This window comes from Podarcis liolepis (genome assembly GCF_965112155.1).
Source record: "Podarcis liolepis genome assembly, chromosome: 18".
Lineage (NCBI taxonomy): Eukaryota > Metazoa > Chordata > Lepidosauria > Squamata > Lacertidae > Podarcis > Podarcis liolepis.
In genome coordinates this window covers 10170498-10189159 of record NC_139572.1, presented here as the reverse complement: position 1 = coordinate 10189159, position 18662 = coordinate 10170498, and the positions used below count along the sequence as shown (strand labels likewise).

Below are 18662 nucleotides of genomic sequence, written 5' to 3'. Positions count from 1 at the left end.
AAGGTGTCCTGGGTACTTGCCAATATTGTGAGTCAGTCCCCTCCCCCACCCCGTAAGGAAAACGCCATTCCTTTTTTGAACCGAATCCTTCCAGAATGTGGCTATAACCATCCATGCAGCCACTGATAGAAATCCAGTTAGTGGTTTATCCACCAAGCCCTGATTCTAATTTAAATACAGATTCAGTAACAGAAGCTCATAAGAACATCCGAAGAGCCTGGTGGATCAGCCCATGGAGTCCAGGATCCTGTTCTCCCAGTGGCTAAGCAAGTTGCCTGTGTGAAAGCAGGATCCAGGCACAAGAGACCTCTCCCTTCCTGCGGTTTAGAGCGAATGGTGTCCAGAAACGTTACTGTCTCCAGCTGTGAAGGCAGATCACAGCCATTGTGACTAATAGCTAGGGCTGGGCAATATAGTGGACGCTCTTTTTCAGCGATCTGTAACATGAAAAAACACAATCTGAAGCATCTTTAACCCGAGGTATGACTGTACAGTGGTACCTCGGGTTACATACGCTTCAGGTTACAGACTCCGCTAACCCAGAAATATTACCTCGGGTTAAGAACTTTGCTTCAGGATAAGAACAGAAATCTTGCTCCGGGGGCACGGCAGCAGCAGGAGGCCCCATTAGCTAAAGTGGTGCTTCAGGTTAAGAACAGTTTCAGGTTAAGAACGGACCTCTGGAACGAATTAAGTTCTGAACCCAAGGTACCATTGTATCTGGTTTTCAACATCACAATATATCACCAGATAAATAAACACCACAATTTACTGCAAAGGATGGAGCTAGGTAGAGGCATTGGCTGGCTGCACGGTTTTCCCCACATTGTGATTTTTGCATAACAAACACACACACATCATGATTCACGATATATTGCCAGGTCGAAAACTATGAAACTGATATCATCATTCGGACTTCAAACTGGTTTGGGGTGATATATCAATTTATTGACCAGCCCTAGCCATCAATAGCCCTCCCCTCCATGAATTGGTCTTTTAAAAATATCCTCTTTTACAGCTGGCAGCCATCCCTGTGATGAGAGGGAGTTCCACAGTTTAACCATGCGCAATTTGGAAAAGGACTTTCTTTTATCCACCCTGAATCTTCCAATGTTCAGCTTCACTGGATGTTCACAAGTACTAGTGTCAGGAGAAAAACTTTCTCCATGCCACACGTAACTTTATAAACTCCCGTCATGTCACCTCTTCCTCGCCTTTTCTCCAAAATGTCCCAAACTTTGCAGCCTTTGCTCATAGGGGAGTCGCCCCATCCCCTTGGAAGCTCTGGAGACTTTGCAACATGCCCCGAGCAAATTTACTTCTCTCATTTAAACTCCCAAATTTCCTTCCTCTGGGCGTTTCCACCGCCAGGGCCTTTAGCTGCCCCTTCTCCCCACACCCTTCCCAGCACACCGGGGAAGCAAGCTTATCCTTTCTGCCTCTCGCCTCCATCAGCTGGGTGATCGGGAATTGGTCCGAGTGCAGCCGCAGCTGCAACCAAGGCGTCCGCACCCGGAGCGTGACCTGCCGGCGCAAAATCTCCACCACGGAGGAGAAGATCCTGGACGACACCGCCTGCAACTCCCCACGCCCCCGCGTGCTGGAGCCCTGCGGCAACCAGACCTGCCCCCCAGAATGGGCTGCCCTCGACTGGTCTGAAGTAAGAGCCTCTGTGTCTTTTTAAATGTCTAATATGTACTCAGCATGGCACACAAGCACACGCACCGATTAAACAAGTAGCTACTGTTATAAACAGTAAAAAAATCTGCCCTTTTCTCCTTGTGGGGTATCCAAGAGCCCATATAGAGTCCTTATGTAGGTTCCCTATTGGTAGGAGAAAATAACAGAGGCCAACCAGAGAATATTGAGAAGCAAAGCAGCTAGTAAGCCTGATCTTTATTGATCTGTTGCAACAGGGTGCTCTCCTCACACGCAGGAAAGGAGGAGGAACCCAGAACAATGGCGCGCAAGGTCTTATATAGACAATTTAAATTCCCTGCCCCGGAGCTCCAGACCACCCCTCCATACATCATACATACATCACAGGAGGGGTGTAACCCAAGACCACCCCCTCAGATACATCATACCTACATCACAGAAAAGGCGGTCTACAGCAGAAATCTGAGTGTGTTGTTTATCTTGTCTGACAGGTTACCTGTTAATGCTCACTTGATTGGATACCCTGGGGAGCCTGGCCAGTCTTTTGTAATGACAAATACTTAGTTCCTGAGTCAGGTCACAGGCTCACCCCATTCAAACACAGACAGGCATGCCCTTAAGACAGAATTTGTGAATGAAAAGACGATGAGGAGGCTTTTCTATTTTCCTTTGACCTTGCAGAGAAAACATTTGGTCAGTTTGGGAATAAAAAATTGTTTCAGGTCAGTCTTCCTGTGCTGATCAATGTACATGCTTGGTTGGTACATTTATGAACATTTATTATATATCTATGACTTTAAAATTCTTATCACACTACCCCCTGTCACGACGAAACATTTGGGTCATGTGCCAGACGAGCCGCTCAGTTCAATTCAGCTCAGCTCAGCTCAGCCATCCTTTCTCTCTCTCTCTCTGCCCCAGTCCATAACAGCATCCTCTCTCTACAGTGCACCCCAAACTGTGGGCCGGGCTTCCGCCACCGAATTGTCCTCTGCAAGAGCGGCGACCACACCTCCACCTTGCCCACCTCCCAGTGTCCCGAGGATGCCAAGCCCCCAACCAGTATAAGGTGCAGCCTTCGGCGTTGTCCACCCCCGCGGTGGGTCACCGGCGAGTGGGGAGAGGTATGGAACCGCTGCTCTCTTTCACTTTTGAGAGCTGGCAAAGACTGCTCCACTAGGCCAAGCCACTGCGGGGAGTCAATGGAGGTCCGCCATCTTGGTTGGGTCAGACCAATGGTGAAGGGGATGGGGAGTCATACTGAGTGGGTCAGACCAATGGTGAAAGCACTGGGGAGCCATACTGGTTGGGACAAACCAAGGGTGATGGCTTGGGGAGTCAATAGATAATCCAACAGATAAACAGGAATGTCCTCAGGCAATTCCTAAATGTTATGTAGTATTTATTTATTTATTTTTTATTTATTTCATTTTTCTATCCGTCTGTCCCTCTATGTGCTTCTTGTGTTTCTATTTAAATCGTGAGGACTACAATCTTACTTCGTACAGTTTAGCCCATCCTAACCCTCCTGCATTCTTCTTCCCCAAAGTGCTCTGGGCAGTGCAGTTTTGGCCAGCAACGCCGTTCGGTCCAGTGCATGACCCACACGGGGCAGCCCTCCGGGGAGTGCGTAGAAGCCCTCAAGCCTGCAGCGGCACAGCAGTGCGAGAGCAAGTGTGACTCGGGACCCACAGAGAACCCCGAAGGTACCTGCGTGCTGCTCCAACATTTGTATCAAGCACCCGGGGGTTGGGGTGGCAAAAAACTTTGTTCCCCATGAGACAACGCTATTGTTACCTAACTCAGAACCCTGGGGTGTCGGGGCCAGTTGTTGGGACTTACACCCGTGGCATGGGCCGGAACCTGCAGACCACAGAAGGGCAGCCGGGCAGGGGAGGGGTTGGCCTGGGTCTCACCTAAATAATAATAATAATAATAATAATAATAATAATAATAATAATAATAATAAAATTTTATTTATACCCCGCCCTCCCCAGCCAAGACTGGGCTCAGGGCGGCTAACAACCAACAATAAAAACAAGTTGATTAAAATACAATTTAAAAGATTAAGATACAACATTAAAACATTAGGATGCAGTCTCTTCATAGGAGGAGAAAGGAAAAAGAGAGAGGGGGAGGGAATCAAATTGGCTGCAAGCCAAAGGCCAGGCGGAACAACTCTGTCTTACAGGCCCTGCGGAAGGAAATCAGATCCTGCAGGGCCCTGGTCTCATGAGGCAGAGCGTTCCACCGGGGCGGGGCCAGTGTTGAGAAGGCCCTGGCCCTGGTTGAGGCTAATCTAACTTCCTTAGGGCCCGGGACCTCTAGGGTGTTGCTATATATGGACCTTAAGGTCCTCCATGGGGCATACCAGGAGAAGCAGTCCCGTAGGTACAAGGGTCCGAGGCCTAACTGCCTTAGTCCCAGACGAGGAATGCTTGGGAGCAGAGTCCTCTGACGATGGCAGCGACAAGGAGGAGATGGACCTGCTCCGTGGTCCACTTTATGCAGATGCCTTGTCACTCTTGAACCCCAAAAAGACCGTCCTTAGCTGCCAGGCTCCTCAAAGGGTCAGGAGAGCCTGGAGGAGACATCCCCACAGCTAGAACCCTTAAAGCCTGGAAGGGGCTGGGGTCTCTAGTCAACAAATACCTAGCCCAGCCATCCCAAGCCCCTGGCCTACCAGGCAGTGAGTTCTACACCTCATCTCTGTGCTGCTTGAAGTCCTTTCTTTCATCTGCCCCAAATCTTCCGGCATCCAGCTTCATCTGACGTCCACACATCCTAGCGTGACAAGAGAGGGAGCAAAACTTCACTTTCTCCACGCCGCACATGATTTCGTAAACTTCTTCATGTCCCCTCTTACTCTTGACCCACTAACATCACACATTCTCTTTCCCCCACCACCTCTGTTTTCTTCCTCTCCAGAATGCAAAGATGTGAACAAGGTCGCCTACTGCCCTTTGGTGCTAAAGTTCAAGTTCTGTAGCCGGCCTTACTTCCGACAGATGTGCTGCAAAACCTGCCAGGGGCGTTAAACTGGCAGCGGTGGCTGGGGGGGGGCAGCTCTCGGCGCCTCAAGGAAATCGGGAAGGCTCGGGTCAAGGGGTGGCTGTGCCCTTCCCCCACCCCACCGCCCATCCCTTCCCCCAGGACCGCCAACGAGCAGGCAAGAATCTCTTGGGGGGGGCGCAGCAGAGCGCGGTGCGAGGGGCCGCTGTGCCTCGGGCAAAGGACCTGGGCGAGGCGCTGTGGAGTGCATTACTTGAAACTCTGACATTATTATTTATTTTAGTATCACAGCTGGGTGCCGCCGTGGCCCTGCCCACCCGACAGTGTGGGAGTAGCCCACCCAAGTCACTAGTGCCCCATCAGCATCCCATCCCCCCCATTTTTCCAGTCCCAGAATTCTCCCCTACTCAGTGGGTTGGCTGTTGCGAGCCCCACAGAGGAGGCATAGCACAGGAGTCTGGGTCTGGGAGTCGGGCAGGGATCCTGAACTGCAGGTGAATGGCCGTGAAAAGAATGCAGCAAGGCCACGCATGCTTGAGGCTCGCTTAAGAGAAACAAGCAGGTGACAGGATCTTACCTGTTCATCTCCAGGTCTGGGGTTGTCCAAAGCTGCAAAAGAGGAAGATCCAGGAATTTGGACACAGACTCTTGTTTTCAGAGCCCGGGGGTTTGCGGAGAGAGCCTGCGAGTGAGGGAAGATCCTAGGATATTTTTTAGAACTGTTTATGTCCCACTGAATTTGGGGATTACATGCTTCCTTGGTCTTCCCTTTGAATTTGCGGACGTGAATGATAAATTGGTGCTTTGAGGGGGGAACTCTTTCACCTCACTTGGTTTCCCACAAACCTGGTGGAGGTCCCTTCCTGTCCTGGGAGACTCAAACCTACAGTGAAGCTGCGTACGTTTCAATTCCAGAATGATCTTTTTAAGGAGGTGTAGGGCAGCATGCCAAATTCCAGAGCAATCAAAATTAGAAATTCAGAATCAGACAGTGGGGTGGGGGAGTTGCAGTGGCACAAAATTCTGTGCACAATTTCAATAATAATAATAATAATAATAGTACCAGCTTACACAGAAAATCTCCCAGTGTTTGCATGGGCGGATTTGGCAACCATAGCTGTCAACTTTTCCCTTTTCTTGCGAGGAATCCTATTCAGAATAAGAGAATTTCCCTTTAAAAAAGGGAAAAGTTGACAGCTATGGATTTGGGTGGCGACTGGTTGCTAGGGTGCCCTCTGCACAAGCTTTCAAAAGATACCCTCTCCTGACCAATTCCCTGTCCCGCTGTCCCCATGCTTGTCTCAAGTCATTCGAGATGCGCACATCGAAGAGACAGAGGTCAACATGGCAGAGTCTTTTGTTGACTTTGTTCAATACGGGACTGGCGGAAGGGACTCGGGGAGTGCTAATGTTCCACAGGTTGCCCTGGGCACAGGCAACCCTTGCTATGCCCCTGGGAGGCTGGTTGGTTCACCTTTGCCCCTTTTGTGGATCTCACATGGCAAACCCTCTCCCATCTGGTTAGAGATCGCCCTCACCCCACAAAGTACCCCACAACCCGCTGGTAAGTCTAAGGGACCTGCAGGATTTGGGCAATGAATTACTCATAAACTGTTTCCCATTCCCTCAAAATTTCACTGAATCCAGTTCAAATTTCAGCTTTGGTGATACCCAGCAACAGTTTTGGATTTTGGCCGCCAGCAAAATCTTGGTCACTTGCTCTCCTTTGGGTCCCGGACACAACCAGACGAAGATCCGTCATTTCGCCAAAGGAACCTTCCTAGCTGATAGTCGGGTGCTAGTTTTCTTAATCTGCTCAGAGCGCCCTCTGGTGGGCAGGGTCAGATTTCACCATTTCATATATAAATATATACAGATATATTGTATTAATAATATTGTTATTATAGAAGTTGTTTAAAATCCTGTTTCCACGATGAGAGTGAGCGAGAGAGAGAAAGAGAGAGAGAGAAATTACAGCATGATTTTTACAATAAAAAAAACTACCTACCACCCCTGGTTCTGAGTTATTATGAACTGGCATCTATGTCTGGTGTTGGGGAGATGTAAAAACATACGGTTTTATCCTATTTTAGTTCCACCTGAAACAGACCCATTGGCATTAATGGGCATGGTGAAGTTGAGGTTTGTTCTGTGCTGAGTTGGAAAATAAGGGACCAGCAGCCTCGAAAATAAGGGATCAGCAGCCAAAATAAGGGCTTTTCCTAGGACAGGTATGTTCAACTTCTGAGCCCCTCCGAGCCAAAGGCAGAAAGCCCAGCCAGCAGCCAAACGAAGCCTCAAGCCTCAAGGAAAACCACCATCACCTCTCTGCTGGGAAGCGCTGAGCAAAGGCGAGTCCCCAGGCAACGTGGCCGATTTGATCAGCACAAGGCATGCAAGCTCCACCCCCCCAGTCGTTCTTAGACTCCTTATTGGGTGAGCAACGCAGCCAAGCAACACAGTTGGAGCCTCCCTCCTCCCTGGCCGGCAGGGAGGGAGGGAGAGGAGCTGCTTCCTTTGAAACCCGGGAAATTTAAGGGACATCATCAATAAGGGACAGCGGCGGGACACGGCGCTGGGATAAGGGACTTTCCCGCCAAATAAAGGACAGTTGACAGCTATGCCCTGGCCTCTGGGCTCCTTGTCCTTTTGTCCCTTGGACTTCCTGGGACCTCTTCCCACTCCTCAGTCAGCACCCCTGTAAAGTTTCATTCCCAGCCAAACTGACAACTTTCCCTCACAGAGCCTGGACAGCAGGAATCCCACTGGTAGCAGTACATTCCGTGTCACATCCACACACCCAGTGAGTGCCACCAACTCTGGTGCAACAAGAGACTGATTTCTAATTGGGGGCAGCAGGGGGGTGTTTTTAAAAGCAAAAGGAGTGGGAAGAGAGAAAAGCAAAATTTAACTGGAGCAGATTGCATCCTTAACCCTTCATCCACCCTTATTTTGCCATCAACTTTTTAAGAGGACAGAAGTTTTAGGCACACACAAACAAATATATTTTTCATTGCAAACTTATGTTCTTAAACATAGCCGAGACCACATAACACCGGTCTTGAAAGACCTGCATTGGCTCCCAATACGTTTCCGAGCACAATTCAAAGTGCTGGTGTTGACCTTGAAAGCCCTAAATGGCCTCGGTCCAGTATACCTGAAGGAGCGTCTCCACCCCCATCGTTCTGCCCGGACGCTGAGGTCCAGCCCTGAGGGCCTTCTGGCGGTTCCCTCATTGCGAGAAGCCAAGTTACAGGGAACCAGGCAGAGGGCCTTTTCGGTAGTGGCGCCCGCCCTGTGGAACGCCCTCCCATCAGATGTCAAAACGATAAACAACTACAAACAATTCAGAAGACATCTTAAGGCAGCCCTGTTCAGGGAAGTTTTTAATGTATGATATTTTAGTGTTTTTTGGTTTCTATGGAAGCCGCCCAGAGTGGCTGGGGAAACCCAGCCAGATGGGCAGGGTACAAATAATAAATTATTATTATTATTATTATTAAAATTTACTGGGCTTGAAAACCCCAACTTTCCATCACATCGCTGTTAGTTGTTTAGGTTGTTTGTTTGTTTTCTGCGCTGGTAACTGTTCCCAAACAGAGTCATTCTGACCCTTATTTTCATGTAATTATCTGTACATCGTCTCAATTCACTGTTGTTCAAACCATGCCATTGCACTGTCACATTAACAATTTTTAATGTTTATTTTAAAAAAGGAAATGAGCCACATTCTGAACCGGTAATTTGTTGCGGGGGCACTAATTAACTTTCAGAACCCGGTTTGACGAGCCATTCTAACCTAGAGGTTCAAGTTTCCATTGGCCCTTATTTTTATGATTTTGATTCATTGCGGTTGGAGCCACCATCTCACTCCATCACAAGGGAAAGAGCTTTTTCACAGAATCATAGAGTCATACAACTGTGGAGTTGGGAGGGACCCCCGAGGGTCATCTAGTCCAACCCCCTGCAATGCAGGAATCTCAGCTCAAGCATCCATGACAGATGGCCACCCAACCTCTGCTTAGAAACCTCCAAGGAAGAGAATCCACCATCTCCTGAGGGAGACCCTTCCACTGTCAAATGTCTCTTGCTGCCAAAAAGCTCCTCCTGGTGTTTGGTCGGAATCTCCTTTCTTGTAACTTGAAGCCATGGGTTCGAGTCCTGCCCTCCAGAGCAGAATAAAACAAGCTTGTTCCCTCTTCCATGTGACAGCCCTTGAGATATTTGAAGAGCATCATCATCATTTTTAATTTGCATACCGTCTTTCTATCTTAACAATACTCAAGGCGGTTTACAAGCTGAAGAAACAAAAAATCTTATAACAATCTAATGCAATACAAAAAATGTGATAATAAAACAATTTTAAAATAGGCAACCTACATAAAAAAGTAACATTCTGCAATCATTAGTAAAGGTAAAGGGACCCCTGACCATTAGGTCCAGTCGTGTCTGACTCTGGGGTTGTGGTGCTCATCTCGCTTTATTGGCCGAGGGAGCCGGCGTACAGCTTCCGGGTCATGTGGCCAGCATGATTGAGCCGCTTCTGGCGAACCAGAGCAGCGCACGGAAACGCCGTTTACCTTCCCGTCGGAGTGGTACCTATTTATCTACTTGCACTTTGACGTGCTTTCGAACTGCTAGGTTGGCAGGAGCAGGGACTGAGCAACGGGAGCTCACCCCGTCGCGGGGATTCGAACCGCTGACCTTCTGATCGGCAAGTCCTAGGCTCAGTGGTTTAACCCACAGCGCCACCCGCGTCCCTTCAGCAATCATTAGAATAGTATAACAATACCAACATATAAAAGTTAAACAGAAATCCACTCAACAGTTACAATAAATAATATCTAAACTATAATCAATAAAACAACAGTAAGCCACAGTACATAAAATAATACAATACACATTGCAAAGCAGGGACTAGAGGGTGGAGCAAGGCAAGTGGAAGGAGGCCTTGCCTGATGGAGTCTCTCCCCTCACAGTTCTTCCTTCAGGAACAGCTCCCCTATGAGGACTCCTAGGGCTGGAGATGGCTATCATGTTTCCTCTCAGTCTCCTCTTTTCCAGGCTGTTGTTGTTGTTTAGTTGTGTCCGACTCTTCGTGACCCCCTGGACCAGAGCACGCCAGGCACTCCTGTCTTCCACTGCCTCCCGCAGTTTGGTCAAACTCATGCTGGTAGCTTCAAGAACAACATACCCAATTCCCTCAATCGTTCCTCATCTGGCCTCATTTCCAGGCCTGTGTCTGTAAAGGTAAAGGGACCCCTGACCATTAGGTCCAGTCGTGGCCAACTCGGGTTGTGGCGCTCATCTCGCTTTATTGGCCGAAGGAGCCGGCGTAAAGCTTCTGGGTCATGTGGCCAGCAGGACTAAGCTGCTTCTGGCAAACCAGAGCAGCGCATGGAAATGCCGTTTACCTTCCCGCCGGAGTGGTACCTATTTATCTACTTGCACTTTGACGTCCTTTCGAACTGCTAGGTTGGCAGGAGCTGGGACCGAACAACAGGAGCTCACTCCGTTGCGGGGATTCAAACCGCCGACCTTCTGATCGGCAAGTCCTAGACTCTGTGGTTTAACCCACAGTGCCACCCGTGTCCCTTCTGTGTGTGTATTTTTCTTTAAAAATTAGACCCCCCTCCAGAACAGGAAACTTGGAGGAGGGGGATCAATTAACTATTAACTGTGCCTCTGCCGAGATTCCTGCATTGCAGGGGGTTGGACTAGATGGCCCTTGGGTACCAATTCTACGATTCTATTCCGGCACTGGGTTCGAGAGTGTCATCCTGAAATAAAAGTGCAGTTTTGCGCTGACTCCTCTTCTCAGAGGCCTATTACCTGCACAACTCTGCACAACTCTGAAGGAGGAAGTAAGGGGGAGATTAAGGCGGGGAGGGGGGTGAGGGCCGGATAGAGGAACTTGCTGCGACTCTGGTGAGCTTCCACTTCTCTCTTGCTGCCTGCACAGCTCTGAAGCTCACCGCTGAGAGATCTCTCCCCGCTTGCTCCTTGCCCTGCGCCAGGAATGCATCTATGACCCACAGAGAACCTCAGTGACCCATCGCGGGGGTCTCAGCACCAACCTGGGGAGTGGGCACAGCAGAGATCATGGTAAGTCTGTGCTTCAGGGTGGCAAGGTGAGCGGTGGCGGTTCCTGTTTTGGGAACCGGTTTGCCACCCAGCTTGCACTGCTCAAAATGGACCGAGTTCCAGAGGTGTCTGGCGTCAGAGAGGGGGGTTCGGTAGGGGTAAGCCCCCCACACACCCCAAATTCCCTGACAAATTGCTTGCCACTTGTTGCTTAAACGGCTAGGGTTACTTGAAGGAAAGTTACCGCTTGGCATCCACTTGGCATGAGAATTTGGGGAGGGAAATAAAAGTTCTAGTCTTCAGTATGCTTACTCAAAAACTCAATCGATGGGAACTTATTTCAGATAAATTAAGGTGGCACCGTTATATATATGTGTGTGTGTTTATGTGTATTCAGAGGTGATGGATTAAGTTGTACTTACCCAGGCAAAAAGGAATTCTGCCATTTCTGTGTGTCTGGTACGTTGCTTCTGTTTTTTTGTGCAAGGATGTGCAATTCAGACACATGTGTATTTCGGTCTTCCTGATTCATTCCAGGGTGGGTGGTGTTCTTCAGCTGGTTTGCTAAAAATAAAAAAGGCAAAATTAAGCTTCCCTGTCCAGAGGAGACGCCTAACCCAGCAGGCCTCGCTTGCAGCCTTCTTCCCAAAAGCAACTTGCAGAAGTGCTGGGCTGTGACCTCAATTCTATGTGTTTCGGCGCAAGAAGGTGGCTGGGCAGCTCAAGTGGCTAGTCCTTATGAGGTCGATGATGTGGTTTCTGCTCTTTTTCACTCCCCCGCCACTCTGACTGGCATCCATCAGTTGCATCCCGCTGGGTTTTTACTCAGAGTAGACACGTTCAGAGTCACAGGCCTAAGTTAGTCATGTCCACGCACTTCAGAGGGTCTACTCTGTGGCTAACGGCGAATACACAACCAACCCTTGGAACGATCTGAGGCAGAAGCCCTGTTCCAAGCTACTGAAGGGGCAGATTCTGTTTGATGCTGTTTCCACTGTATGTTGTTATGGTACAGCTGCATATTCCTGCGCTGCAGGGGGTTGGACTAGATGACCCTTGAGGGCCCTTCCAACTCCCACCGAGACCTGCCTTTATCCTGACGTTCTGTTGTGCTAATTAAAGACAGAGTAAACCCCCCATTCAGGTTCAGATGTCTTTCTTCTTATTATTATTATTGGCTTTAAATAATTTATACAGACAGCAAAACAAAGAAGCCTAAATTAACATTGCCTTCCACCGATAAGAAATAATTATAACTATTACAATAATGAAAATACTAAAAGTACATTTACTTCCCCTTTTAAACTTCTTTTCTGGTTACAATATATTACTATTCTACAAGAATCTATTATATCCATATATTATTCCCCCACCCCAAATTCAACCTAACCCCCCCTCCTCCCCACTGCTTCCCTTCACCTGTGTGAGATCTTCCCATCATAATTTTTTTTCAAGTTGCTTTGATAAAATAGAGTTACATGAAAACTGTTAAATTATAATTGCTTCTTTTGTCCTTACGCGCTTAACAATTGGGTCCAAGGTTCAGATGTATATCTGGGGCATAGCCACACTAAAGTTAGAACACAGAGTTTAAAATTAGTAGGGAGAAAATGGCTTGAAATAATGTTTTGTTCTCCCTTTCCTGTGATCCTCGGACCCCGGGGCATCCCTACCCATCAGGAGATTCAGAACAATCGATTCAGAATGAACAAACTTAGCAGTAGATTCAGGCCAGAATCTCAGACCAGTCGTGCAAGTTCTGCAATGTGAAAGCACTGTGAAAGCAGACAGTGAGTGGATAATCTGAAGATTTGAATGAAGTCCTCCAGGCCTTGTGACTCTCCCCACAAGCCGGGATCGTCACCAGCCCTGCCTCATGACCCCAAAGTGCCCACGAGGGACCCACATGCCGGTCCACAGGCTGGGGGGGGGGGAATCCTGTTCCTCTAACTGACAGGATTCCCTGCCAGAAGATGTAGTAATGTCCACTAGACTGCAGAGATAATAATAATAATAATAATAATAATAATAATAATAATAATAATAATAATAATTTATTTATACCCCCCATCTGGCTAAACACTAAAATACAATAACCTATTAAACATTAAAAGCTTCCCTAAACAGGGCTGCCTTCAGATGTCTTCTAAAAGTTTGGTAGTTATTTTTCTCTTTGACATCTGGTGGGAGGGAGTTCCACAGATTTGGGGAAGGAAAGCTGATCTCTCGATCGCTATTGGTGTAACGGAGCCTCCATGATCTAAGGAAGTCTACCTCAAAGAACCCAAACCAGAGGGAGTGGGAGAGGGAGCAACCACCGCGTTTCGGGATTAACCTCATTCCTTTCATACCCTGCTTGTAGGCTTGAGGGAGAGACTCTCTTTGGCTGAGATTCCTGCGTTGCAGGGGGTTGGATTAGATGACCCTTGGAGGTCCCTTCCGAATCTAGATCCTACGATTCTAGGATCCCATGAGTCTGATTGGCCACTGGACTTGGCAGGCTTTTGCTCTGACCCAGCAGAGCTCTCAATGCAAAGGCAGTCTACCTTGGAGTACTAGATTCTGGTAACTATAAACAAGGGGTTGGTTGCTGCCTTTGCGTCCTCTTTGAGAACTTCCTGGAGCCTGCGGGGTTTAACAACCGCTCTCTCTTTCCAGGCTGGGAAATGGGGATTGTAGTTTTTGTCACAGGCATCCGAGAGGAATCTCAGCACCTTCGCCGCCCCCCAGGCCACTTTGGGTGGCGTTAATTGCTGTGGAAGGTTAGCATCACCAGGAAATGAAGTCAGACCATAGAACCGTAGAGTTGGAAGGGACCCTGAGGGTCATCCAGCCCAACCCCCTTGCAATGCAGCTGTCCCATACGGGGATTGAACCTGCGACCTTGGCATTGTCAGCACAGAGCTATCCAGGCATTCACCCTCCAAGTGTCCCTATTTTCCAGGGATTTACAGAAGCTGTCCCGGTTTTTGATTTGATCCAGGGATGTCCCACTTTTCCTTAGGATGTCCCTGTTTTCATCGGAGAAATGTTAGAGGGTCTGGAGTTGTGCCATCCCCAAGCGCAGGAGATAAGTAGCTATGCACCCGTTAGAAGACACCTGAAGGCAGTTTTTAAACGATTCATGTTTTTATGATGTTATTACATGTGTTGGAAGCCGCCCAGAGTCTCTATTTTCGTGAGAGAAATGTTGGAGGGTATGCGTCTCAGGGTCACGGATTCGAGTGCTACGTTAGGCAAAAAGGTTCCTGCCTTGCAGGGGGTTGGACGAGGTGACACTTGTGGTCCCTTCCACATCTGTGATTCTGTGATGCTCCTCTCTGGCAGAGCAATGTCACAGACGCCTTGTTGTTGTTATGGAATAAGGTAAAGGTAAAGGGACCCCTGACCATTAGGTCCAGTCGCGGACGACTCTGGGGTTGTGGCGCTCATCTCGCTTTACTGGCCGAGGGAGCTGGTGTATAGTCATGTGGCCAGCATGACTAAGCCACTTCTGGCGAACCAGAGCAGCGCAAGGAAACGGCGTTTACCTTCTTGCCGGAGCGGTACCTATTTATCTACTTGCACTTTGACGTGCTTTTGAACTGCTAGGTTGGCAGGAGCAGGGACCGAGCAACGGGAGCTCACCCTGTCATGGGGATTCGAACCGCCGACCTTCTGATCGGCAAGTCCTGGGCTGTGTGGTTATGGAATAGGGAGTTCCTATTTTCACCCAAGAAATGTTGGGGGGAAGTGATTGCTGTCAATCCCTCAACAGCCGACAAACACACTGTTTTCACATTTTGCTTTGCTTTTTTTAAACCTCCCTAAGTATCACCTGCTTCAATTTAGCTTCAATTTAGACCCCTTGGGAGTGGCCCTCCACGCATCTGTCTGGCCCTCGGAAATGTGCTGAGGCCGCACACCCTCTCTCTCCAGGTCGTGCTCCCTCCCCTGAGCATTTTCCCACAGCCGGGAATGTGTCCTCATACCCCAATCTTGTCTTTCACTCGCCTGGATGGAGGACAGACAGAGAGGGGTGTGTGGAAACTTGGCTATGGCGAGGAGGCGCGGTTTACCTCTGGTGCCCCGCCCACTTTTACTTCTCGCCCCGCCCACCTCTGATTGCTGGCCCCCAGAAAGTTTCGCAGGAGGAGATGCGGCCCTCGCGTTGGAAGAAAGTTCGCCGCTCGGTGCTGCTCTGCATATTTATCTGGGAGTAAGCCACAGTGGGCACAGCAGCGTTTACTTCTGAGTAAGCACGCAGGGGGCTGAGCTTTGCAGCTTTAAAACAACAGGAAGTGAAAGATCTCTATGCAGGTATTTAGGTTGTTACTCAAAGTCTTCCTGTCCTGCCTTTTCCACTGAACAGCTATCCACCCAAGAAATAATAATAATTAATAATTCAATTAAGAAATAAAATTTTATATGCTATTTTTATTATTATTATTATTATTATTATACGTCCCTATACCCGCAGGTCTCAGGGCAGTTGCAAGAGAAAATCACAATATAAAAACACAATATACATAATCAAAAGAAAAAGGAAAGCAGCGGAATAACACCCTCATTCCCATAGGTTAGATGCTGTGCTATTCCTGTGCTTATGAAGGTTTCATTTTTCTACTTACAAAATGATCCATACATTGCAAAAATTGAGAAGTAGTGGCTTTGACAGCCTTCGGGAATTTTTACACTTCCATTTTTTTACACTTGCATTCTGTCATAAAAAAAACAGTTTATATGTCAAGCAATGCTTTTTTAAGGTTCTAATGCCAACATAACAATTAAACCAGCGACTTGCTTGAAAGCTCCAGCTTATAGAAGCATAGAAGTGTAGAGTGGGAAGGGAACCCCAGGGGTCATCCAGTCCAACCCCCTGCAAGGCAGGAAACACAGATAAAGAATCCCTGGCCATCCAACTTCTGTTTGGAAATGGGAGGGAGAGTCCGCCACATTCCTAGGCGTTCCACTGTCCACTGCTCTGACTGTCAGAAAGTTCTTCCTGATATTTAGGAAGTTCCTGACGTTTAGTCGGATCTGAAAGCGTAACAGAAAGAACCACCTTGCACCCGAGGACAGCAGAAACTGAGATCTGCAGAGAGAGGATCAGATTTATTACTTAACTGTCCAAAGATCTGACAAAACCATTAGGGGGTTCAGCAGGAGGAGAGAATTTTATTTTTTGTTAATTTTGCATTCTTTGTGCATTCTGCGGCGAATGGCGGTTCTCATGCCAGAGTTGCAGCACATGAGGCTGTAGCGATGGAATGCTTCTACTGCACTCCAGAAAACTAGTATGCCAACCTTCTCCTTGCGCGCTAGCTTTCTGTGTGCATGGATTGATCTGAGAGAGAGAGGGGGGAGAGCCAATTTGCCTCTTCTTTACACTCACAGGGAGAAAAGGTCTCAAATGGGTCAGTGCGTCTGGCTGTGAACCAGGAGGTTGGGGGTTCAAGCCCTACCAGGGAGGGTTGTGGGCAGAATTGCAGGGGGTTAGACTGGATGACCTTTGGAGGTCCCAACTTTGCAATTTCATGATTCTAAGACAGGAATATCAGTAAACTGTGAGTAACCCCTGAGGTTTGCAGATAGGCAAAAGATCTTAAGGGGGTGTGTGGGAGGGGCCAGAAACACCAAAACAATCCCATAATAGCTTAACAGCATGGGGTGTGGACAGTATGAGAGGCTGGAAGAAAAGTGACAGTGGTGGGAGGTGTGAAAACAGAATGGAGAGGTCAGAAGAGGAGTATAGAGACCCATCAGTGCGGGAGGGTAGGTGGGGGGAAACATCATCTGGCGAGGTTACTTTAGGAAGCTGCGTAACTCACTCTTGCTTATGGGCTTCCTTTTGGGGGCCCGATCCAGCTTCTCTTCTCGCACTCGTATTTTTAAATGTGTGTATTTTTAAATGAGGACTGAAAAGAGCACGGCACTCAAAGGAGGAAAGAGGAAGAGGAGGAATTTGGTTCGCTTAACGCAGACCTACACTTTGCAAGACCGAAATTTGCAGCGATCTTTCGAAATTTGCACATTTCTGAATTTTGCGATGCGGTGATCCAGCTCCCAAAATCTGTATAATTACGGATGTGCACACAGATATCTATAATAGTGGAAATAGCATGGGGAAAATGGCTTACAGAAAACGTGCATATTTGGAGAAATTGAAACTAAAGCTCTGGTGAATTTGCACAGGTATTTTCACGAGGATCCACATTGATGCAGAAAGGTGGAGGACTTAAATCTGGGCAGATAAGAAACTCAGAGAAAGAAATATTGATCATGTCCATCCCTAAAACTAAGCCACCCCTAACCTGTGGGATTGCCATACCCTATACGCGCCCCCTTGACCTCTTCTATCTGCAGAACTGGGCCTGTCAACAGCTGCCACATAATACCAATTCCTCATTTGTAAGAAATCGATCTTTGGAACTCCCCGCCTATTGACAACAGGTGTCTGTCCCTTTTTTGGCACCTGCTAAAACATTCTTGTAATGTTTCTGTTTGCTCCGCCCACTTTTCCCTCTGGCCCCGCCCATCCCGGAAGGCAATGTTTGTAAGTTGCCCAGAATAATCATTAATACATTAAAACTAAACATGAATAGATAAATCAATGCAGCTGTTATGAGCTACCTACTACTCAGTCAGTAGAGCATGAGACTCTCAGGGTTGTGGGTTCGACAATGGGCAAAAGATCCCTGGATGTCAGATGACCCCTGGGACCCCGTCCAACTCTATGGTTCTGTGAGGGTCAGAGGTTTGGATGCCAACTTTAGTTTTATCCACCTCCCTCCGTCACAGGCTCAAGAATGCACTGCCAGATATTTCCGATGTTTACTGGGACGTCCTAAGCAAAAGCTGGACATTCCAGGATCAGATCAGAAATTGGAACGGCTTCTGTAAGTGCACGACTGTCCCTGGAAAACAGGGACACTTGGAGGTTCTTCCTCTTGTTAATGGAGAAATCTGAGGATTCCCTTGGACAAAAAACAAGGACACCAGCCAGGAATACCAGAGCAAAACAGCAGCCAGTCGGCTTGGTCTTGATTGAAGACTGTCGGGACAGGACTCCCACCTGCCACAAGGTGGAACAAGATGGAAGCCCCGAACAAAAGAGCCCCCAAACTTTTATTAGCTGCTGATCCCCCATGTTACACCCTCCAAACTGTATCACTAATACATCATGGTTACATCATGAAAGGGGAGGTCTAGTGGCAGGAATCTGAGCATCCTGGACCCTGCCCCATGGTTCCTCTTGCCCTCCACCAAACACCCATCAAGTGTAACAAAAAAGATATTTACATTTCCCTGTTTCCCAGCCAAGTTAATCACACCCTTTTGTCTTCATCTGGGTTTGCTATTTCTGGAATGGCTACCTGTCTGGCACTCAGGTATCAGGATGGCAGGGATTATCACTCGGGCAGAGGGGCTGCTGAGGAGCTGAGCTCACGTGTCTGTATGAATTTCCGAAGTTTTTCCTGTGAGCCAGTACAGAGATACATTTATCAGTGGATTCTTACATTTGGTATCGTGCAGCAAAGGCCCTTTGAATAGATAGGAAGAAACTGTGATGTAGTGTTTTGTGGGGACAACTCACAAAAGTCACAAAAGCGATTGTGCTGGTTTTGGTAGTGGGCTGCATGTGCCTGATATCTGCTGGAGGGGCAACCCCCTCCCAACCTATACATAAATTCCTGCAACACTCTGAAGCGGCACTCCCCAGAGTCGGGTTTGCCACCTCACTGAGGACTAGGCCCTTGATCGCTCCTCTAACTTTAACCACAGGAAGTGTGCCTCCTTGCTGCCTCTGAAGTTTGCATGCGACACAGGAAACCCATGGGTGGCGGCGGTCTTGCCCGGGGTGGGGCGCTTGCTGATTTAGAGGAGACCAGGCCTGGAACGGAGACTCATACAGAGTTGCAGCGGGA

General features: G+C 48.2%; 2 protein-coding genes across 4 annotated transcripts in view; both read left to right on the top strand.

Moving 5' to 3' along the window:
• Nucleotides 1-6681, top strand: part of ADAMTS10 (ADAM metallopeptidase with thrombospondin type 1 motif 10) — a 44655-nt gene extending 37974 nt beyond the window's left edge. For 2 of the 3 annotated variants that reach the window (XM_083483663.1, XM_083483662.1), the window contains 4 exons: nucleotides 1456-1660; nucleotides 2607-2783; nucleotides 3209-3365; nucleotides 4588-6681. In XM_083483663.1, coding sequence (XP_083339789.1) covers nucleotides 1456-1660; nucleotides 2607-2783; nucleotides 3209-3365; nucleotides 4588-4697 — 649 coding nt within the window. In that variant the 3' untranslated portion in view covers nucleotides 4698-6681. Of the gene's footprint in view, nucleotides 1-1455; nucleotides 1661-2580; nucleotides 2784-3208; nucleotides 3366-4587 lie in introns of those variants that run through there. The other variant, XR_014520978.1, reaches the window with a different exon arrangement.
• A 3866-nt stretch (nucleotides 6682-10547) lies between these two features.
• The window catches only part of MYO1F (myosin IF), a 56921-nt gene continuing 48806 nt past the window's right edge, over nucleotides 10548-18662 (top strand). The window contains exon 1 of the mRNA XM_083483664.1: nucleotides 10548-10776. Coding sequence (XP_083339790.1) covers nucleotides 10774-10776 — 3 coding nt within the window. The 5' untranslated portion in view covers nucleotides 10548-10773. The remainder of the gene's footprint in view (nucleotides 10777-18662) is intronic.